This window comes from Chenopodium quinoa, unplaced genomic scaffold (assembly GCF_001683475.1).
Source record: "Chenopodium quinoa cultivar QQ74 unplaced genomic scaffold, ASM168347v1, whole genome shotgun sequence".
Classification (NCBI taxonomy): Eukaryota; Viridiplantae; Streptophyta; class Magnoliopsida; order Caryophyllales; family Amaranthaceae; genus Chenopodium; species Chenopodium quinoa.
Window position 1 is genome coordinate 956314 of NW_018743389.1, and position 24621 is coordinate 980934.

The 24621-nt window shown below is 34.7% G+C and overlaps 2 protein-coding genes across 2 annotated transcripts; one reads left to right on the plus strand and one right to left on the minus strand.

Annotated features, from left to right (window-relative positions):
• The first annotated feature begins 13791 nt into the window (after positions 1–13791).
• LOC110738389 (two-component response regulator ORR10-like) lies at positions 13792–15069 on the plus strand. The gene is made up of 2 exons (XM_021918771.1): positions 13792–14088; positions 14205–15069. Exons 1-2 carry the CDS (start codon positions 13998–14000, stop codon positions 14609–14611), a joined length of 498 nt encoding a protein of 165 aa, XP_021774463.1. The 5' UTR covers positions 13792–13997; the 3' UTR covers positions 14612–15069.
• Positions 15070–19476: 4407 nt separating this feature from the next.
• On the minus strand, positions 19477–20574 carry LOC110738318. Its single transcript, XM_021918680.1, has 2 exons — positions 19924–20574; positions 19477–19755 (listed from the first exon to the last, which is right to left on the minus strand). Exons 1-2 carry the CDS (start codon positions 20572–20574, stop codon positions 19477–19479), a joined length of 930 nt encoding a protein of 309 aa, XP_021774372.1.
• Positions 20575–24621: the final 4047 nt, after the last annotated feature.

A 24621-nucleotide genomic window follows, 5' to 3' on the forward strand; every position in this document is an offset into this window, starting at 1 on the left:
TTGTAACCATATGTAGTGCATGATCCTTTTAACCCAAAAAATAATTTGGTATTATCCATTTCCTTACCTATTAAGAATTTTTAAAATTTGATTAACATTGTATTAAATGATCATTTAATACATAATCTGTATTGATATCAATTCACACAAGTCAGTTACAACCAAAATTTGTGACTTTTTTTTTTTTTTTTTTTTTTTGTTGTTGTTGTTTTGAAATTGAACTTTCTTTACCAAAGTGATTGGTGCATAAAATTAAACATGTGAGGATGGCTATATGCCTTTTGTGACCTTGTTCAATCAACTCACTAGCTTAGAGATAATATCAGTGTCATAGAGTTAACTTAATAACTCATATGTGATTTGTGACTATTTATTGTTTCACATTAAAAAGGAGTAGAGAAGATGAGGAATAATAACAAATAAGTTTGATAAGTTATTACACTAAGTCACTAATAATTACCAATTAATTTTAGGATTTTATCTTATTTGGGATTATAGATGGCCTTAAATATCCTCCCTTGTTGGCTTAATTGCATTTAATCAGCTATTCCATACTTATATTAAGTCATATTAATTTTCTCTCTACCAAATTAAGTGAATATTAGCTACTTTAATTTGATTAGTAAACGTGATGTATCACTTGAGTTTTATTTAGTTTTTAACTCATAACTCCTATGACGATTGGCATGAAGAAAATGCTTATAAAATTGAATTAGCTTAAAACTATGTTGTATATATACCCAAGTTGTCCACTCCAACACACCCTCCCCTTTGGTTTAGTTTACCACTTCACTCCCACCATGGGTTCCATCACACTTTTTGAACTCCGTCTCTTTCATTCCATTGATCGTGTTCTCTTTTCAAAGCTAGTCACTGCTTTGAAAATACAAGCATCCCAAGCATTGTTGATTATGGCCTTGTTGTTTTGGCTAGAGGATGCAAACCATTGCAAAATCATAAGCAAATTAGCAGATTTATCGGATAACCTTCTTGATGCTGTAATCAATGAAGTTGTTTTGTGCATCAATTGCCTTAAAACAAAAACACCAACCACTCATGGCGGTAGCCTTCATCTCTTGTCAAGAATGATGGACAAAGAAATATCCTTGAAAATTATATGCGACATGAAATACACCGCAATTAGTTGTGTAAAAGATTATCTAAATGATGTTTGTGCTTGGATTTTTACTGACATTTTAATGCAAGTTTTGCAAAAGTCTTCTAATTTGACCCTCAACCGCCCTTTTTTTGTTCCTGGTTTTCCTCACCCTACATTTGGTCCACTTGAAATCTCTATTGTGCCTTTAAATGCTATTGTTCCTAGTAAAGGGATATGGGGTTGGAAATTAGAATTTGAGGCTCCAATTGAAGATAGGACCCTATTTCTCACATTTTCACGAGGTTTCCCGGTTTCTCAAGAGGAAGTAATGCAATTCTTTACTCAAATGTGTGGAAATTGTATAGAGAACTTTCAGATGGAAGTTGTTAATAATCACTCATCAAAGGTACAATCGTTGTATGCCCGTATGGGCCTACGCTCTGTTGCCTACGTGGATCAAATTATGAGGGGTAAACATCTTGCTATGTTTCGTTCAAAAGGTAAACATATTTGCGCTAGAAAGTTTGAGCGACGTGATCCCTAGCATCGAGGGGTCATGCATGGTTAATAATGTAAGAACGAATGGAACAAATGCTACCTAATGAATAAGTTTAATTTGAAGTGTATTGTGTCCTTTATATGTTCTACTATGTGTTTCTTTTTAATGCAACATTTTGATTTTTATACTATTTATATACTCTACTTTGACTAGCTTTATTGATTTATGGTTAAAAAAAAATATAGTCATGTGAGATCTTGTTAGATTTGTTTTTTTTTTTTTTAAAAAAATTTCATATCAATAATAAAATATTTTAATAATTGAAATAACGTATTGACAGGCGTCATGCGTAAAATGAGAAGTACGTGTTGCATTTGAAAGAGAACAGGGGATGTATTAACTTTGCCTACAATTTATTTTAATTAATGTATAAAAACGTATTTTATTATTAAATATGTTGTTAATTAAATAGGTCTTAATATAAGGCAAAAATACTCTCATTGACACCAACTTTGTGGTGTTTTGTTATTGTTGACACCAACTTAGCTTGCATCACTTGTTGGATTGACACCAGCTTGCTACTAAAATAAGAAATTGACATAAATGAGTTAGCGTCAGTGAGTTTTTCTGTCCAAAAATTTCGCTTTAGCGACTTAAGTAGCGAAGCAGATTCTTCTTTTGGGGAAAAAAATAATGATGCAATGACTATCTACCAACTATCTGAAATGTTGGCAAACGGGGTCTATAGTAGCGACCAAGTGTAATTTTTTTTAATATTTATTATTTTTATTTAATTAAAATGAAAATAAAGTCAAAATAGTGCATCAACTGTGTGCACGTCAATTATTTTGAGACAAAGGTAGTACTCCAAATTATAAAATGGAAGCTTGGAAGGAGTATTACGAAATGAATGGAGTACATAAATGTATACGTATAGTCACATGGGAGAGTAGGGGTGAGCAAACCGGCTACTCGGTTAAAATTTTAAGAACTAGATCCGGAATTGATTGGGATCGAGTCCTAAAATTCGAAATCAAAATTGAAACTGGTGCAACCTGATCATAAAATTTAGGAATTGGAATTGGAACCATTGGGCATCAGTTTTAGTTCCGATTTTGGGTATCCACTTAAATATATAATTGTTAAAATGTAATACAAATTATACTCTGATATTTGTTTAGGTCTATTTTCATTTTTAATTTATCGTTTAATACTTATATTTATATGTGCATAAAGCTTTTTTTTTTTTTTTTTTTTTTAACACAACATAAAGCTATTTTATTTGTGTTAGGTATTAATAATACTTTTTAATTTAATAATTGCATACTTTCAACTTATTTTTTATACTTCTAAATTTATTTAGTGTAACATATGATGTTGCATAATCGAGTACTTGACCGGCTCCGAACTTGTATGTTCCTAATCATTTTTGGTTCCAATTTCAGGTGCCTAGAACTTTTGCTCACCCCTAGGGAGAGTACAAGGCCCACGTTAGACACGAAGTACATAGCGTGTTTGAGCAATCTAATCTAGCATTCTAGCATTAGTGGTTTTAATAGTGCTTGGAAACTCTGGTAGGTTCCTAAGTTTGGTAACTGTTGCAAAACACATGCAAAAGATGGTAAAACCATCAAAATTAAAATCAAAATCAAAACTTCAAAACTGAAGAGTTGCAGCATTAATGACAATCGATTCATGCAGCCCCTCCTTCCTAATTTCCTCAACTCCTTTGTATGTTTCTCTATCTTTTAACTGACTCTCCCTTAGCCCAGCAACTTTCATTCTTGTTTAGTACTAACTCTAAATTAGGTGACATATTTTGATTATCGAAATTATTCACGAACTCTATTAAGATTAGCTTTTGTAATTTATTGAAATGGAATAAAAAAAAGTGTTAGCGATCTTGTTAGAATTCTCTTAATGTGCATTTTCAAAATATAAAATTTATATAGTTTTAATTGTTGATAATTAGAGAATCTACGAATGAATTTATGCATGGAATAACGTGATACACTCTTTGTTTCAAAATTCAGGTCCCAGTTTGATAAGACATGTATGTCAATAGAGACAATTAAAACAAGTATCCACGTAATAAATATATGAAAAATACTATATATAGCTTCAAGGGCTACATATAACGATATAAGGAGCTAAAAATGGAAAAACAAATGAAAAATAATACAGTATTAATTACACTGATTTGCGCGTGATTTTGTCATATAAATCTAAATTAATACTAAATTAGAAAAGCTGTTAAATACTTCTTCATAACCTTTAGGGCTATATATAACATTATTCTTAATACTAGTATATATAAACTAACATTGATCAAAGTGGATTTTGTAAGTACTGCAAAAGGCTAAGCTGAGTCAATTGTTTTGATATGGGTGGAACATGGAGTAAAAAGAAATGCGTCAACCAATTTAAAACAAAAGAAGTAGGGGTCTAAGTTAAGCATTAATGAACATCCGAACATGTCAAGTCAAAGTAAAACAACTAAAAAAAATCAAATGAAAAATAAGAACTTGCCCCAGTTGTTTCTCTCGGTAGTTAACAAAACCGTTTATCACATGACATTTTCATAAATAAATCAATAACTTTATCCAATCACCATTAATTGTGGAGCCCACATTCATACAAAAATTATGATTTAATTATGAAAATGCCACGTGATAACAATTTTTTTTTAAAACTCGTATTTTCTTGAATAATAATAATACGAAGTATACTTGATGGCCTATATCTTTATCTTACATTATTGCTTCATTTGCATTTGAATGCAGTCATTTCCATTGTCATTCTCAAGCAACCTAAAGACGGAGTTGCAGGGTTGTCCGTCTTCGACGGTGGTGCTGACGACAAAGGGTCAGCCTCACCGTCATTGGATTGTAGAAATCGAAGGCGATCGCCACTTGTTAGATGGTTGGAAGAAATTTTGCATTGTTAATCAATTGGAAGTGAATGATGTTTTGGTATTTGTATATCAAAACAACTTTATCTTCTGTGTTTCTGTCTATGACTCTGTTACCAAATGCGAGCGAAGATTTTCGATGTCCTCCGATCACCATATTAAGCTCAATGGTAATACTTATGAATGACATATAATGTTTCATCGAGTTTTCCAAAAAAAATAAATGTTGCATCGATAGTGTCAAATAATTTATTGTGTAACGTTGATATTACAAATTGTTAAAACAAATATGAAATAGATAAAGTGAAATCAACAAAAAAGTGTGTTGGCTACTTGGCTAAAATATTCCAAAAACTACGGAGTATGTTAACCATGAAATGTTCCATACAAGGCATACGTCTTATATATGTATTTTCATGTCAACCAAATGACGACTTAATTAAATTATCGGATCATTTCATCATGATATTGCTTTTGCCTAAACACTATGCTATTGGTGATATTCTAATGGTGATGCTTAACATAGTTTGTTCACTATTGATACTATAGGCTCAAGGAAGGATACATCCAAAATGAACTTTCGATCTACTACTTTGTCAACTCGCAAAAGGAAACGGCAGGACTCTGAAACTGAAAATGCAACTTCACCAGTACTAAATAGGCAATGCCAATCCCCAAGCTGCCGTATCACTCTCACTTCCTATAGCATAAAAAAAGGCGTTGTTGTAAGTTTTTCATTAAGATCTACTCGCAATCAAGTAGTCTATTACTCTCCAAGAATTTCGTTCTGATTTCTTCTGCCTATGTATATTTATATATCAGTTGTTTTTCTGCGAAGTATCATCTTATACTAACTTGTAATGTATAACTGTATGAGAATGGACACCAAAAACTACAAAACTCGAGGGTCTTCTGACTTTTTGAACATTCTTATAGAACAATGACAAGAGTACATTCTCTACATACTAGTAACAGGACCATAATTTGTCAATTTGATAGAGTTTCAACTTTCAAACAAGAACTCGATCATAGTGTTTATATCATGGCTATTGCTTATTTCTTGTTTTTTTTTTCTGTTGTTGTAATTATATCATGCTATGCCATCTATACACCTTGTGGACCTCAATATAAAAGTTTCCACATTCCCCTGAGGTTAGGGTACTTACATCTATACATGTTTGGATTGTCGCGTATAGTATTGCATATTATCTGCTGAAACACTTTCCTGTTAGTCTGTTACATAAGTAGCTATAAAGTTGCAGTTCATTTTACAAATCACCTATTAGTCTTCTGATAGTTCATGAAAACGAGTGCAGTATCTTCCTAAATCATTTGTGGTGTTAAATGGTCTCCGAAGGATGTGCTGTAATGCGAGGGTCATAGATGGAAAAGGGAAGTCTTGGCAAGTGAAGCTGAATTACTGGAATAGTAGCGGTCAAGCATATATTAGTAAAGGATGGAAACAGTTTCAAGCTGCAAACAGTTAAAGCCAAAAAATGTCATCAGCTTTCGGCTCCTTGAAGCTGGCAAATGTCCTTTGTTGAAATGCTATGTAAGTGAGCTTTCCTTAAAAGGTCCTATTTTATATCATGTCTCTTTAGAATGAACTTAGTTATTTCTCCTAATCTGACGAACTTAAGCTCCTCTCGAATCCTTGGAGCGCCAAGAGAAAAGAATTATACTCAACTACAACAAACAAAGAATATGATTGATTCTGCATTGCTGCATTTTAAGTAAATTTATTGATGATATTTGAGCAGATATCAAGTCGAGCAGAGTAGTATAATTTCAGAAAAGGTTACTCTTTTGGCTAAATTACTAGTTCCGGAATCAACATAGACTCAGCTCGATTCAGTCTCTGAAGGTGCTGGAAGTTTAAAGAAGTGTTGCCTATGTTGCTACTAGCCAGGTAAAACTAATTAGCTGATTAGTGTTCATATTAAGATGGGTATGTACTTTAACAAGATGACAAGTTCTTATGCTAGGCTATTTTTAAGCTTAACAGCTATTAATACACAACCCTTGTGGTTTTTCAGCGTGCTAGAATTCCCACGTACGTGATTATAGTATTACTTTGTTACATCTACATTGTTGTTTGTTATTTAGTACTTCTATAGAAAACTGCACCCCATTTTAACGAATGTAGCGTGTAGGCCTTGCTATAAAGTTGTTTCGAACTAAATGTCATATAGGGACTTCCTCGGTACATGAATGCTTGATCCTCTCCCACCCCAAAAGAAGTCCTTATCTACTCCACACAAGCTTTGACCGAGTTACTCCAGGCACAAGGTGATCATGTACCGGGAAGTTGGCTTCCCTTGCCTCATAATTCCGCCATAGTGTTAGAATTATTGGCACTTCCCTCCATTGGTCACAATGGAGTGAAGCTGCATTCGCGAAGCTGTTCAAGATAAGTGCAATGGAGGGATCATCAAATTATGAACAGAAATCCTTGTCCTCCATTTGATCACATGTTCGGCAATATTTGCGACATCTCATATTCTCATCAACTATTAGCCAGTAATCCCAAACACATTGATATACTTCGTATTTTTTTTCTTCTTATTACTACCCTGTGATATTACTTTTAAAATAGAGGTGATAGGCTTGGCTCACTTGATATTGGGCCCAAAAGGTTTGGTCCATTTTGGCCCAAAATTCCATCACTTAGCATAAAAGCCCTTAAATGTGGCCCAATTTTGGAGTCGACAATTGTCCTTAATTTCGATTGATCAGCTCTACCTTAAATTAATTACAAACTTCAAATCAAAGAAATGTTGTAATTTGTAAATATATAATCAACTAATATAAGTAAAACCAACTAGCAAATTTGAAACCCATCTTCAAAAGAGTTCATGTGAAAAAAGACTTGAAACATCTATCTTTATTCTTTTAAGTTTTACTCATCATGGTAGAAAGATGGTGTGTGTGGATTTTGAGACTTACTATACAAGAGGTTCTATAATTAAAGTAAGAGCATCATGATTAGTTTCTAAAGGTAAACACTAAAAAGTATAAGGTGGTTCACCATGAAAAAGAGACATGCAATTCCAAATCTAGCTCGAAAACTATTACACCATCAATCAGAACAAAAAAAATTAATTATTTGGAAATTACAATGGAAAAATGAGATTGGGAGAAAATTGATGTACTACATATAACTTTGTATTTCATATTACGCTTGTCCCGTTTACTTGCTCTATTTTATTTTTGGGTTTCTCATTTTATCTATCCTATTTTTTAATTTTTTTTTAAGAGCTAAGTCATTTACTTACCATTTCTTTTAAATGTAGAGTTAAGTCTTATACTTACCTGCCCTTTTTTTTCTCTCTACATTATTTACATTTGTATCATGTGAAAATGGCTATGAGACAAGTAAATTAAAAAACAGAGGATAATAAATAGGATTAATACCGTTTTTTAATCCCAACTTTTACCAATTTAGTTTCATTAATCCTAACTTTGGATTATTCCTCAATAATCCCAACTTTAAGGTGGCCTATCTTTCTTCAATCCCAAAAACCGGTTACCGGTTGAATGGGTTAATTTTGTTTTTGTATTTTTTTTTTGTTAAAGTGACATGTGGCGCAACTTTATTGGTTAAAAAATTAAAAAAAAAAACAAAATAAAACCAAAAAAGAATAAAAACCCACCCAGCCAAAGCCCTGACCACCCAGCCAATCCGGCAACCCGCCCAGCCAGCCACCTCCCTTGTCGGACCTCCGGCCCTCCCCCATCACCGGAGTCGCCGCTCCGGCAACTACTCTCTAAACCACCATCCCCCTCCCCGAAACCCCAACCCCGACCACCAATAAAACCCCTTCCAACTCCGGCCACCAACCAAACCCCAAAAACCACACCACTAGTTGATGTTATTCCCCATCTCCTTGCGCCGCTAATTCCCCCCCTCCTTATCTCCCTTTCCCGTTTTCCTGCTATAATTTCCCAACCTCCCTCTTTATCTCCTTTCCCGTTTTCCGGCGACCACTCCTTCCCTTGAAACCTCTTTTTCCACTCGAAAACCCCTTAAAACCACCTCCCCACTCTCGAAAACCACCAAAAATCCCTCCCCCACCATCGAAAACCCTAGCCGCTAAGGTTTTGTGGTGGTGGGAGGAGCAATTTGGGATTTTTGGCATAAACCTCTGTTTTTGTGGCCGGTGGCTGCAATTTTGGAGATTCGTGGCTGTGATTGTGGGTTTCGTGGTTGCGATTTTGGGGTTTTGATGGCTGCATGGGGGAATGGGAGGGGTTTTTAGGGAGGGGGGAAAACGGCGACGCAAGGGGTAGGGGAGACGCGGCGTTCCGGCGAAGGGAGGGGCGGCGGACTGGGCAGTGGTAGTGGAAATTAGGGTGGGACGGTGGGGGAGGGGAGGTTAGCCGGGTTTTTCTGATTTTGTGGTTTTTTTTTTTGTGGTTTTTTTTGGTTTTTTTTAGACCAATCAGGACTTGACACGTGTCAAGTGACCAGATATAATATTTTTAGTTACCGGTTGGGTATGAAGAATGATAGGCCACCTTAAAGTTGGGATTATTGAGGAATAATCCAAAGTTGGGATTAATGAAAATAAATTGGTGAAAGTTGGGATTAAAAAGCGGTATTAATCCTAGAGGTGATCATTGGGCGGGCCGGGTCGGAGCTAAAAAAATTTGCCCACTTCTCGGTCCGGGCCGGGCCAAGCTTTGGGCCGAAATTTTTGTGCCAAAACCCGCCCAAAATGGTCGGGCTTTTCGGGCCGGGCCTAAAAAATCAACTAAATATGCATAAAAACGCATTCCCTAACCCGCCCAAAAAAAAGGGTCGGGCCGGGCCATACTTGATCAGGTCTAATTAATCCTAATAAATATCAATCAATGTTAGAAATAATTATCTTATGCATTAGCAAGGTATAACCTTGTAGATTGAAATGGAGGGAGTATTACTTTGAATTTGATTAGTTTAGCTTGCGACTCCTTGGGTTTAATTTAAATGTGCAACACTTCTACAAATAGTTGGACAATGGGTCGAGCTGACCCTACAATCTGATAGACACAACACAAAAGTGAATCAACCCATCATGAGCCTTTCACAAGCTTAGCATGACACAAGATATATGTGGTTAGACGCACTGGTGGTTCCAGTATGGGTTCAGTGGGTTCCTGAACACATACTAGATTTGGGGAAAATTCTAATTTGAAGAAACCACAAATATAGGTTAAATACAAAAACAGCTGCCATAAATTGCAATGCATGTTCTTGGTTCAGCGGTTAAGCACTACAAGTGAAATACTTTCAATAAGCTTGTTGGCACGGGATCGAAACCTGCTAAACCCCTTTCTAATTTTTTAAACAAGTTATTTTTACTTCACGTTTTTAACATTCTTTTTTAACGATTTGTTTTGGTTACATTTTTTTTTTTTTTTGTATATTGCTTTACTTTTCATTAAAATCAAAGAATATACAAATACTGCGTATATATTGTTTCACAATCATACTTTTTGTTTAACATTTTATATACTAGCCGGTAAATATATATATATTGCTTCCTTTTCATTAAAATCAAAGCTTAAATTTTATTTTACACAATCATATTTTTATTTCGTACACGTTTTATATTATATTTACCGATATAAATCAGTTAACTATATTATGTTATATATGTTCGATAACTTCGAGCTGACACTCCGAACTCATAAGGGAAAAATCCTTGAACCGCCGCCACTGGTTAGACATCCTTACCGTTTTAAAAGTTTGAGTAAACTAAACTCTTATAAATAGTGTTGAGACTATTATGCCCCTAAAAATGTTTATTTACGTATTTATCTCTTTTAAAAGTATGACCGCACTTTATGAATAGTGTTGAGATGATTATGTTGTCCCTAAAATGTTTATTTATGTATTTGTCATTTTGTCCTCATTAATGTTAATTGTTTTTTTCAACCTCTTAAGAATAGCGTGTGGACATTTATACCCCTAAAAATATTTGTTTACATAACTATTTAACTCTACTAAAAATGTCAAACCAAAAGAACTTCCGAACATGGCTAACTATGATGCGCGCATCGCGCATCGTGCGCGTTAGCCGCCCTAATTATCTTCAAAATGTAGCACAAGTACGACATGCCAAAACCAATCTATTTGTGACCTAAAAAAAATCTATTATCACATAGGTTAGATCGTACCTGATTTTTATTTATGAAAGATTGACTGCACAACCTACCATAACATAGGTTTTCTTGAATCATTCCAAATCTGGCTCACTTGATTTTCATTTATGAAAGATTGACACAACCTACCATAACATAGGTTTTTCTTAAATTGTTCTAAACCTAACTCACTTGAGTACGAGTCATACTCACAACATGTAGCCTTGTGGATTTGCTTAGTCCGACCTATGCCTAACTCTACTTTCACATCCACACACGGGAAGCCACGAATATAATTATGAACCGCGTATCTCAAGGACGGGCCCTAAACCTGACTTCATCTTCCCCTAAAAAAAGTTGAAAAAAAATTGTGAGCTCCATGCTCTAATTTTAATTGATTTGGAAATAGAATGGTGATAAGGGGACAGCGATAAGAATGGGTAATAGGGTGAACTGTCATAGCAATATCATTCATGCTGGGCCTCCTGTTAGCATCCCCAGATTTGGACCAAGATTTTCCAAAGGATCTGGAAGGATCCACCAAGGAGCTTGGGATAAACCTTTTTCTTTTTTTTTTTTTTTTTTTTTTTCAATGAGAATATTTTTTTGTTTCTTTTCTAAAGAAGATTGATTTACATACCCTCAATAAAGTAGACTTTGTTAACGACTTTCCCCTACATTTCCAACCATGTAATATTCCCACGTGCGAAGTACATTTTTATTTTTATTTCTTTTCTACTATGTGTAGGTGGTAGTAAACGGATGATATATGATATGGAGTACATATATATTGTCACACTCGTAAGATTTGCTAATTGAATTGAGATTTGAGGCAAAGGTGATGGCGTTATAATTATTTTAGGTATACTGTCACATTTTAATCTCCTTCAACCATCGAGTGTAGATGTTGTGTTCCAATAGCAAGGTTGAAGCCCTGCTCATATATTTAAAACTTGTAAGCTGTACAACTAACCTCGTCAACAATCATTCAATCAAAGGGTTGAAAATTGTTGAGATGGGCAATTGGCAACAACATTGAACAATATGTCATAAACTTGTTGCACTTGTCAAATTGATTTGCAAATTTGGTGAGGATTGATGAAGAATAGTGAGCGAGAACAAAGAGGAAGTTGTAACCGCGAGTAAGAGTGGAAAATTAGAGAGGGGGGAGAGGGTGTAAGTTTTGGTGATTAGTAATGCAGTGCAAAGACCGTGTTTAGTCAACATTGGATATTTTAGTCAATGTTTCATATGCAATAAATTGAAATAAAAAGTATGTAATCGTGGTTCTTGATTATTACAAAAAAAAAGAAATTTAAAAGGTGATTTTTCACAAATTTTGGATTAAAAAGGTGGTTTATTTTCTCCTAATAATTTAAATTTTTACATATATTTCGTAATATAAAACACGCCCATTTTAATCTGAAATTATAGATGTATCATTATTATTTACAAATAAGTAGAATGAAGATAAAATTTATAGTTCAATTAGATCACATACAACTAATTACTTTTACAATATTGTATTAGCTCTTTTTTCCTGAGTGGGCTAGTAAGGGAGGGCAAGAGGTTGGGGAGTGGAAGGGTGGTTGGGAGACGGTGGGGGCAGTGTTGCCTAGAGAAGCTAGGGGACTCGGGAGGCAAAAACTTTTGAGTGCAACAAGTGTATAGTAAATAAATATAATGTACATTAGAGTCGACATAATTGATACAATACGACAGCACGATATGCACTGGACAAGAGAAATAAGGGTTAGTGTCAAGCGTTTATAAGTTGTATAATTAAGTGGTTAAATACAATACGACAAGTTTAATGAAACAAGTTGTGTTCGTGTTCACTATTAGAAAACAGACAATTTTCGACGGAATTTAAATTCATCGGGAATTTCGTTTTTTCCGACGAATTTTCATGTCCGTCGGAACACATCCGTCGGAAATTGACATTTTTCTAGTAGTGTGTTAGAAGTAGAGATTTCTTACCTGAAATTAAAATGACTCAACCTACCTAAGAAGATACCATGTAGCTAATAGTTTATGCAATCCATGATAAATCTTTTGAACGTCTGATGTAAAACAACACGACACGAATCGGACTTTTAATTAAATGAATCATCGCGACACAACACATTTAATTAAACGGGTCAAATAAGCGATGAAATTTCCCAATCCGATTATCTTCTAACACGCACACGACACTTTATTACCTCAATTAATAATGTAAAGTTTTAATGTTGCTTTTCACTTGATTTATGTTAGCTTTAATTTGTGTATTATAGCTTAAGAAATTATTTTAAGGGAGTAAGCTCTATAATGGGTAAAGTTATAATAACTTTTATTTGCAGAGCCATATTTATTGGCAAATATTTTGTAAAGATTAGATATTCATCTATAAAAAGAAGATTTTATATCAGGGAGGATACTAACCAATTTGAAAAAACATTACTTTAGAATATCCGATACACAATATTTATTGAATGTCCATCTTACTTAGAAGTTTATTTTAAGACGGATGGGTTGGTGGCTATTAAAATTACAAAAGGAGCAATTTCGGTATTTCGCTAAATGAAATAGGTACCATTGGATAACCTTAATCAATAAAATTATAAAATATCATAAACAACCATACCCCAACCAAAAGAATGAAAAGTTTAATTTACCTATGGGGCAACCTAAATGACATAAAACAAGCATGACATACTAATTCAAAACAAAACGTTTCTTAAAATAGGATTCGTTAGTTGATAAACCTAATTACTAATTTTTAATCACAATCATCCCCATTAATTAAATTAAATCCAATAATTTAAACACATAAAGAATTGGTCAAAGGGCAAACCCATTCACCACACAACATGGGTTGATGGTGGCTTATCCTTATATCGAAGAGTCAAACAAATCCACCCAAAACCCAAGATATCTTGATCTTGGTATAGCATATATTTTCTATATTGACGAAGATTTTCTAATCTTAGAAAATCAAGAATAAAGATATTGCTAAAAAGACTCGTACCAAAATTATTAAATTAAAATTCAAACTCTTTTTAATCAATTCCAACTTTATTTTATTTTAATTTAATCGACCCCACAAAATAAAATAAGCCGACAAAAGAAATCCCGCAGATCCTCCTACGTATCCCTTCGAATCTCTTTCCTCAACTATCCAAATCTCCTGAATCATTATTTTTCTTTCCCTCTTAAATAAAACCCTCCAACACACAACCTTATTTCCATCATTCCTATTCTCATTCTCTCTTTACTTTCTCTTCTTTGCCTTTACTATTTTTCCGTCCTCTGTTTTTTTAAGTGTTACACTTCATTTCATTCGTCGTAAAAGCTCAAGTTGGAAGATAAAATCATAATCTATGGATACCCAATTTCATGTTCTTGCCGTTGATGACAGCATCATTGATAGGAAATTGATTGAGAGACTCCTCAAAACTTCCTCATTTCAAGGTACTTTAATTTTTCTAAACTTTATTAAATGGTGTGGCGAGTCACGTATAAGAATTTCTTTATTTCGTGTTTGTTTGTTCATATTGTCTAACCTTTGAATTCCTTATTATTTGCAGTTACCGCAGTCGATTCACCAAACAAGGCTCTAGAATTTCTGGGTTTGAGAGGAAATCAAGGAAGTTTCGACGAATCATTAGCAAACAAGGTTAACATGATAATCACAGATTACTCAATGCCAGGAATGACAGGGTATGAATTATTGAGGAAAATCAAGGAATCAGAAAGATTTAGGGATATTCCGGTTGTAATTATGTCTTCAGAAAATATTCCTGCAAGAATTAACAGGTGTTTGGCTGAAGGAGCAGAGGAATTCTTCTTGAAACCTGTGCAATTATCTGATGTTGATAAGCTAAAACCCCATTTGTTGAAGAGCAAAGTTAAGGATTTTTGCAAGTTTCAGCAACATAGAAGGTTGTTAACTTGGTATTCTGATGCTCAAAATTTATGCCAAAGATGCATATAAATTTCATATTATGTTGGAGTTTTGGATGAGATCAATAGAATTTCAAGATGTTTGACTTGAATTGGAGATTGGGCTTTCGGAATGGTTCGAGGAGGTTAAGATGCACGCAACCTTGTGGCTAATCAGTATCGACGGAATTTACATGGGTTTTTCGGGTTGATCCATAGAATGGATTGGATTGAAGGTAATCGGAGATTATATTGGCTTTTGAAATGGCCCAATTAGTACATGGTGTATCATCAAACAAAATTTTAGATGTGAATTTTCTTTACTAGTCATAATCGAAATTAGAGGTGTTAATTTTTATTCGCGACAATATTCTTTTAGATTGTTTGAGAGGAATTTTTGTTCATGAATCCTCTTTTTAGATCTGTAATTGTATATATTCAGACCTAAGTGAATAATTTGCAATGACATTAACAATGAATTTTTGCTCTTTTGTGCAAGATTTTGAAGTACTCGCTTATTTTTCTTGTAACCTTTACCAAATCTTATTAGAATAATCGGAACAATCAATAAATTTCAATTACTGAACATGAAAAAACTTCTTTGTACTTGTTAAAAAAAAAAAAAAAAAAAGAAAAAACTTATTTGTACAAACTTAGGAAGGTCAAAACTACTCGTGACATCATTAAAATTAATTGTACACGGCTTAGTGGTAAAACTTCTTTTCCCATTTTAAAAATGCGATAAAACATCTTTTTCATCGAAGATCCTTACAATCAGTACGGGTGATTAAAAGTTGACGAAAATTAACTATTATTCGGTGACATAAATTAAGATTACAGAGAATATTTATTTCTTCTTTGTTACTGTTGGCTAATATAAAACCATATTTTAGGGAACCAAATAAATCCTGTTGAGATCTTCAATCGTGGCCTTGTCAATAAAAGTATCTTTTGCGCTGGATATAATTTATGGGAAAAGTATCTCCCCCTGCCCATACTTATTATACAGAAAGGTATTTGTTGCCTCATTAAAAACCTTGCTAGGTAAAACCCTTATGGGGTAAATACCATAGCTAGGGAAAAAGAGTACAACGATATAGTATTATATGCTTTGGTATACTGCCTCGTTAAAAACCTTGTCAGGAAAAACCCGGTGGCATAAAAATCTGATCGAAGGGAAAAAGAGTGCAGTACATATAATACTCCCCCTGATCTCAGCATAGTTCACGAAGATGTCGCATTCCGATTTTGTGAACTAACTGTTCAAATTTCTTCGAAGGAAGTGATTTGGTGAAAAGGTCGGCAAGATTTTCACAAGACTGAATTTGCTGGATATTTATTTCCTCGTCCTTTTGCAGATCATGTGTGAAGAACAGTTTTGGGGCAATATGTTTCGTTTTATCTCCCTTAATATATCCTTCAGTTACTTGAGCGATACATGCTGTATTGTCTTCAAAGATGATGGTTGGGTCTTCTGTTATTGCGTTCATTCCACACTCCTTTTGGATATTACTGATCATCGACCTCAGCCACACACATTCCCGTCCTGCTTCATAGAGGGCTATCAACTCTGCATGATTTGATGATGTCGCGGTCAATGTCTGCTTTGTTGATTTCCATGATATTGCAGTGCCGCCATAAGTGAATACATATCCATTTTGTGACTTGGCATTTTGAGGATCTGATAAGTATCCAGCGTCTGCATACCCAATGAGAGCAGCATCTTGTTTTGGTTGGTAATATAAACCAAGGTCTTGTGTCCCTCGTAGGTACCGGAGTAAGTGTCGAACTCCCTTCCAATGCCTATATGTTGGTGCATTGCTGTGCCTGGCTAACAAATTCACAGAGAAAGCTATGTCGGGTCTAGTATTGTTAGCTAAGTACATTAAGGTTCCAATTGCACTTAAGTATGGTACTTCTGGACCCAGAATCTCTTCATTTTCTTCTCGAGGTTTGAATGGATCATTTTTCATATTCAAAGAACGAACAACCATTGGGAAGTTGGTTGGGGTTGCTTTGTCCATGAAGAAACGTTTCAAAACTCTTTCTGTATAGTTTGATTGATGGACAAAAATGCCATGACTCAAGTGCTCAATTTGTAGTCCAAGGCAAAATTTAGTTTTCCCAAGGTCTTTCATCTCAAATTCTTTCATCAAGTATTTTGCAGTTTTCTCGAGTTCATTTGGGGTTCCGATGATATTTAAATCATCAACATAAACTGCAATGATAGCGAATCCTGATTGTGATCGCTTTATGAAAACACAGGGACTAACTTGGTTGTTTTTGAATCCTTCTCTCATAAGGTATTCACTCAGACGGTTGTACCACATCCTTCCAGATTGTTTCAATCCTTATAGTGACCTTTTTAGTTTTATGGAAAGCAGTTGTCTAGGCTTGTGGTTTTCTGGTAGTTTTAGTCCTTCGGGGACTTTCATGTAAATGTCCGTACCGAGTGACCCATACAAATACGCAGTCACTACATCCATTAATCGCATTTGCAGTCCTTTTGTGACTGTCAAACTTACCAGAAATCTTAATGTAGTTGCATCAACCACTAGAGAATATGTTTCTTCATAATCAATCCCTGGAATTTGAGAAAATCCTTGGGTTACAAGTCTTGCCTTGTATCTAACTATTTCATTTTTCTCATTACGTTTTCTTACAAATACCCATTTGTATCCAACGGGTTTTACACCTGCTGGTGTAAGGGTTATCTTCCCAAAAACTTCTCGTTTTTCAAGTGACTTTAACTCAGCCAACATTGCCTCCTTCCACTTTGGCCAATCACTCCTACGTCGACATTCTTCTATAGTTCTTGGTTCAACATCATTTTCATCAGACACGATGTCGATTGCGATGGAATTTGCAAATGTTTCATTAACGATAACATCTTTCCTATTCCACTGAGTCTTTGTAGAGACGTAATTCATTGAAATTTCATTGTTATCGATGTTTTGAACATCTTGTTCATTCCCCGTAGGGTTGTCTTCTTGTTCGTCCCCTTTTGGATTATCATCATTTTCTTTACTTTCATCCACATTTGGTTTTTCTTGACCTTCTGACGGGGGAACATCATTAGTCTCATTTTCTATTCCATCCAATCTTTTCAATTTTCTTGGCTTAGAATCTTTTGAACCAAGTGGTCTTCCACGCTTTCTGCGTGCCTGAGATTCATTTTCTATGGCCTTATTACCAGTTGGGATTTCAATACGTGCAGGGGCATTTTCTGCTGGTATATGTGATTTGTCACCTTCTTTGTGTCTACAAATGCATCAGGCAATTGATTTGCAACACTTTGTAAATGAACAATTTTCTTAACTTCTTGTTCACACATATTTGTTCGTGGGTCTAACATCAACAGTTGTGTTGCATTCCAAATGAGTTCAATTTCTTTCTTATGTGGGTCCACTTTCTCTCCCCCTAAGGCTGGGAATACTGTTTCATTAAAGTGACAGTCCGCAAATCTAGCCGTAAATAAGTCACCAGTCAATGGTTCAAGGTATTTAATTATAGAGGGGGATTCAAACCCGACATAAATTCCCAGCCTTCTTTGTGGACCCATTTTTGTTCGTTGGGGTGGAGCAATGGGAACATATACAGCACAACCAAAGATTTTTAGATGTGAGATACTTGGTTCTCGACCACAAACAAGTTGTAGTGGTGAGAATTTATGATAAGCTGTAGGTCTCAATCTAATTAGCGCTGCTGCATGTATTATAGCATGTCCCCAAGCAGATGATGGCAATCTTGACCTCATTAATAATGGTCTTGCAATCAATTGTAATCTCTTAATTAGTGATTCAGCTAGACCATTTTGTGTATGAACATGAGCTACTGGGTGTTCAACATCAATTCCAATTGACATACAATAATCATTAAATGTTTGGGATGTAAATTCCCCAGCATTGTCAAGTCTTATTTTCTTTATTGTATGATCTGGGAATTGTGCTCTTAATTTGATGATTTGGGCAAGTAATTTTGCTAAGGCAACATTTCTACTTGAAAGTAGACTAACATGTGACCATCGTGTAGAGGCATCAATTAAAACCATGAAATATCGAAATGGTCCACATGCTGGATTAATTGGCCCACATATGTCTCCCTGAATTCTTTCCAAGAATTTTGGAGATTCAGTAGCAATTTTGTTCATAGATGGCCTTATTATTAGTTTGCCAAGTGAACATGCAGAGCATGTTAATTCATCTGATCGGGGAATTTTGACATTTCTTATTGAATGTCCAACTGAATGTGCTATTATTCTTTGCATCATCCCAGTTGCTGGATGTCCCAAACGATCATGCCATAAAATAATCAAATGTTTTTCATCTAACTTCTGGTTAGATACCATATTGATTTCCACGGGTCGTATGTTTATACGATATAACCCCGAAGAGTATGCTGGCAATTTCTCATATATATGTTTCTTGCCATGTTTTTCTGCCGTGAGGCATATATACTCTTTTTTATCTATTGTCATTGTTTCTAGATGATAGCCATTTTGGCGTACATCTTTAAAGCTTATGAGATTTCTTCGAGATTTACTCGAATATAAAGCATTATTGATTATTAATTTTGTTCCATTTGGAAGCATTATACAAGCCTTTCCAGATCCTTCAATTAATTTAGCTGACCCGGAAATGGTGTTTACATTTGCTTGAAACAACTTTAGTTGTGAAAAATATTTTCTATCTTTTAAGATAGTATGTGTTGTTCCACTGTCCAAAAGGCATTGATATTCGGAACTAACTTCAGGTAGATCCATATCTTCATAAAATAAATTTGAGATTAGTTTAGAATAATATCATACAAACTTTGATTGATGATAGAGATTTAAAGTACATGACTAGAAATTTAAAATACAGGGAACTAAGAAAATACATTAAAACATAGCATATGTTACATTAGTAGATGAGAAACCTAAGTATTGTTGTTTTCTCCAAGAATGAAATCATTTCCAATTTCAGCATTATCCATGAAATAATCAGACACATCAAGGCTGGGACAAGGAGCATTTTCCTCATTAACATAATTTGCTTCTGCATTTTTCTCTTTGCCTTTTACAGAAGCCTGGTAAAGGTCTACCAAATGTTTGGCCGTTCGACAAGTACGTCCCCAATGTCCTGTCATGCCACATCTGTAGCATGTGTCTTTTCCTTTCGAAGGAGTTTGTTTGTGGCTTCCAGATGACTGTCCCTTCTGTTTTTCAAAATTTTTGAAATTACTGTTTCTTTGAAAATTATTTCTACCACGACCACGGCCGCGTCCGCGATAATTTCCACGGCCTCTTCCACGGCCATTGTAATTTCCACGTCCACCTCTTCTTGTAGCATTTGACTCGGGTGGATAGGAATTTGTTGCATTTGCCTCATGATGAGTGGCCAAAGACCCAGTTGGTCTCAGGTTATGATTTTTCAACAAAAGTTCACTATTTTGTTCCGCAACAAGTAATATACTCATTAATTCATTGAACTTTTTAAAACCTCTTTCACGATACTGTTCTTGAAACAGTATGTTACTTGCATGAAAGGTAGTGAGTGTTTTTTCAATCATCTGTTCATCTGTAACCGGATGATCACAGTATCTCAATATAGACACTATCTCATGTATGGTTGAATTATAATCAATTACAGATTTGAAATCCTGGAACCGTAAATTTGTCCAATCAAATAATGCCTTAGGCAGGAGCACCCTTTTGTGGTGTCCAAATCTTTCATTAAGGCAATCCCATAATTCTTTGGGATCTTCAACCATTATGTACTCAGTTTTAAGGCCTTCATGTAAATGATGCCTTAACAACACTAAGGCTTTTGCCTTATCTTGTTCAGTGATAGGTTTTTCAACCGTCATTGCAGAAGAGGTAGCATCAGTTGTTTGACCAGAGGGACTTTTATTTTCTTTAACAGTGTGCTCCAAACCTTGAGCTTTCAAATTCATCATTGCATCCACTTTCCATTCCAGAAATTTCTTTCCAGATAAATCTAAGATGCTGAACTGTCTTTTCATAAGGTCTCCCATTTTAGCTACAACAAATTTCGTGATAATTAGATTATAATAAAAAATTATATGTACAACTCACATGTTTAGTTCTTCCATATTTATAATTAAGTTAATAAGACACGTGATAATTAAATTTAATAATAATAAACCATAAATAATATAGTCTTTTCTCCCCCTTGGTTTATTATTGTGAGTAATTATATGATTAGATAAATTATAATCATGTTAGTTGCAAAAAAAACAGCAAAACGACAACAATGACAGTAGTAACAATAATTATAATGATAACGGTAATATTATACAATGATGATTAATAACAACAAACAACATAATAAAACAAAAACAAGCTTTTAATATACTAAAACGACAAAATAAGTGAGTTTTACTTATACATAATGACAAAAATTAATATTGCTACTAATAGAACTACAAGTGCCGTAATTAGAAGGAAATATTGTTTTATCTTCCTTAAATCTTCTTCAAAAGTGAAGTTGTGGGTGTTTTGGTTGCCGTCGTCGGGGAACATATCGGAGAAGAAGGGGGTGAAATTTTTTTTTTTTAGGTGATTTTTGGATAAAAAGTGGGAAGAGATAAAGGATTTGTGGTGAAATTGGGGGAAAAATCCGTCTTTTATAGAGGTAGGTTTATCCGTTACTGTTCTGTACAACTGTAAAAATATCATATAATAGTCTAACGTACTGGCATAAAATTATGGTCCATATATATATATATTTATAATTGTAAAAGGTTATCACACTGGGAATGCAAGCCATAGTGGTCCGAGAGCCCTAATATCTATTAAAGATCATGGGTTCGAAAACGGAAAGAAACACAAAAAAGTATGTAAAAGTAAGAAAAATAATAAGTATAAAAAGGCTGCATCTTTTTGTTAATCTAGTTAATAATAATATGCATGCAAAGCTACTACTTAGCAATTATAATAACTAAGATAAAAATTTACGTAAAATGAGTATGTAATATCAACATGGATCAAACAAAGAAACATCAACATGAATAAACAAAAGATGATAGTAGTAAATTCACAAGTAAGAGAACTTTCACCGTTGTTTTTTTGAGGTATATATAGTAAATGTTTGAGTTTCTGTTATAGAGGATCCCAAATATGGGCAACTATAGAGCATACTCCTCGAAACAGTTAGAAGTAGATAGTATTATTTTGTTATAAATTCTTATAAGTAGGTATAAATATACCTGACTGAAAACTGGTGCTGATAACGTGTTAAAGTTTTACCGATAGAAAGTTTTATAAAGGAGTAAGAGAAGATGGAGAAATTGATTATGTATATTGCTCCGGTAACATGGCTTATATAGCCAAGAGTTTTACATATAATGCCACACAAGTTCACAAGTCTTTGGACTTGTGTGAACATTGTGAAATCAAATCAAATAATTATAGGCATTCATATTTATCTTCTAACATAAGGAACATTATTTGTTTTATTATCAACCTTCAAAGCAATTGCTTTTGGTAATGGCTCCAGCTAATAAATTTAAGACCATTATTAAAATAAAGTTTTAAATGGCTTCTAGAAAATTGTTAATCAAATTCATTACTCAAACCATCCAATTGCTTTTACTTGAAAATTTCATCATACACCCAAATTTGGTTTTTAAAACGCGCATAAAAATATAGGAAATTTTATTAGAAAAAACCTTTTAAAGCAATTTTTTTGTCAGGTTAAACCTTATAAAAAAAATTTGACAACTAAAAACCTGATTCTAATTTTTTTTTTTTTTTTTTTTTTTTTTTTTTTTTTTTTTTTTTGTTAAAAACAACCAAGGGTCACTTTCCGACATTTACTTGGACTTTTTCGGTGTTGACCTCCATGTGCGGGACACGTGAGCCTTATTTTACTAATCCCACCACCTTTCTTCTAATTCCCCCCTAATCTCCCTCTTTCACTCTCTCATTTCAAATCCTCTTTAATTAAACCCTTCTTCTTTCTCCTTTCTTAAAAAAAGTGGTAGTAAATCATCTTTAACCTATTCTCTACCATAGTGTCATCCTCTACCTGCAAATTAATCAATGAAGATGTGAAGTGAAGTAAATTTAAACCCACCCTAAGTTTACTTAATGCATTGTGTTAAAATGTGTTTCTTTCCTTTTTTGGGTATTTTTTGCTGAAATTTTGCTACAATTGCTTTCCCGTGGTTAAGAACAAAGCAAGGAAGGAAGCAAGAAAGGTAGCAAAGTCATGTTCTAAGAAGCTAGGGGGGGCAATTACAAAGTCACATATGATATCCTTCAATGGAGCCATGGATGCTTCATAATTGAGAGAAACAATTGTTGTTGGTGCAAATTCAAAAAGGAGCAAGAAACCCTAATTTTTTAAATTACCTCCAAATTTGATGAAATGGCCAAGAATTACATACAAAACAACCTAAGAGTATCCTTGGTCGAAATTAATTGCCAAACACAATAACTGAAATTAATCCAAACTACCTTGTTTGAAAGATCTTCAATTGAGAGAACAACATAATAAGGGGTCGTTTAGTTCGCAGGGGGTAATCGGAATGGAATGAACAAAGGTAATGAAAGAGAAAGGAATGAAAATCCCTCAAATTTAGTGTGTTATTTGTTTTAAAAATCAAAGAGAATCAGATCCACCACATTACCACCACACCACTACCACCACTACACAAACCCCTCTTTCTTCACTATCCCACTTCTCCAGCCACCCCGCCCCTCGCCGTACCTGGCCACCCCTCGCCGCACTTCCTCTCCTCCCAAACAGCTTTTTCTCCCTCGAAAATCTTCCCCCACCCTCGAAAACCCCTAAAAACCCTTCCCCAACCACCCAGCCACCCTCAAAACCCTTCCCAACCACCCTCGAAACCCTTCCCAACCACCCTCAAAGCCGCACTTCCTCTTCCTCGCAGGCCGGTTGTTTTTTGGGTGGTTTTTGTGGTGGTTGTGATGATTTCGTGGGTAATGGGTGGTGAACGTGGCTGGGTGGTTTTGGGTAGTTTCGGTGGTGGCTGGGTGGTTTTGGGTAGTTTCGGTGGTGGCTGGGTGGTGGCGTCAGTGTGTCGGCAATTGTTGGTGGCTAGGCGATGGTTCTAGTGGTGGTTGGGCGGTGGTGTTAGTGGGCAGTTGGTGTTTCGAGGGTGATCAAGGTAGTTACAAAGTTGGTCCAGGTAGTTGGGTGAAGAGGAGTTTGGGGGTTAGAGTGATTCCCTTGGGGGGGGGGGGTAAGGAATGAAAATAGAGGAAAATGGGGTAATGAGAGGGGTAAAGGGAATGATTGAATATGCCTATTAAACATCAATAAAGGGATTCATGGCAGTTGATTCCCTTTCCCTTTGTTAAATACGCCCAACCAAACGACCCCTAATAAGAAAGGAGAGGATTTGAAATGAGAGAGTAAAAGAGGAAAATTAGAGGGGAATTAGAAGAAAGGGGGTAAGATCAATAAAAGAAAGGTCACATGACCTGCACATGGGGGGTCAACGCCGGAAAAGACCAAGTCGATGCCGGAAGCTGACCCTTGGTTGTCTTTAAAAAAAAAAAAATATTAGAATTAGGTTTTTAGTTGCCAATAAATTTTTATAAGTTTTTCCTGATGAAAAAGTTGCTTTAAAAGGATTTTTTATGAAAAAATTTCCAAAAAAAAAAAAAAAAAAAATTGCATACAAATATAAAGTACACGTGTAAGAAAAAATCTCCTTAATTTAAGAGATTAATTTGTTATATAAATTCCATATTAATAAGATCTTTTAGGAGAGGTATTATTTCATTTTTTGTATGGAGAGGGAAATTGATGTTTCATTAGAAAAATTCAATTAGGGGCAAAATGAATTCGATTTAAAACCGAATCAAACCGAAAATCGAAATTAAAAATTAAATTATAAACATAAGCTCAAATATTAAGCCCAACTGCCCATTATCCCAGCTATATAAACATGGAAAAACCCTAATTCCCATTTCCACTTCACTGAGTCTCGCCGAGTCGTCCTCATTTTGCAATTCGATCTTCGCAAAATATTCAAATCGGCTTAAGTTCGCTAATTGAGCAAGAATCATTCATGTTTTCGTGCAAATTT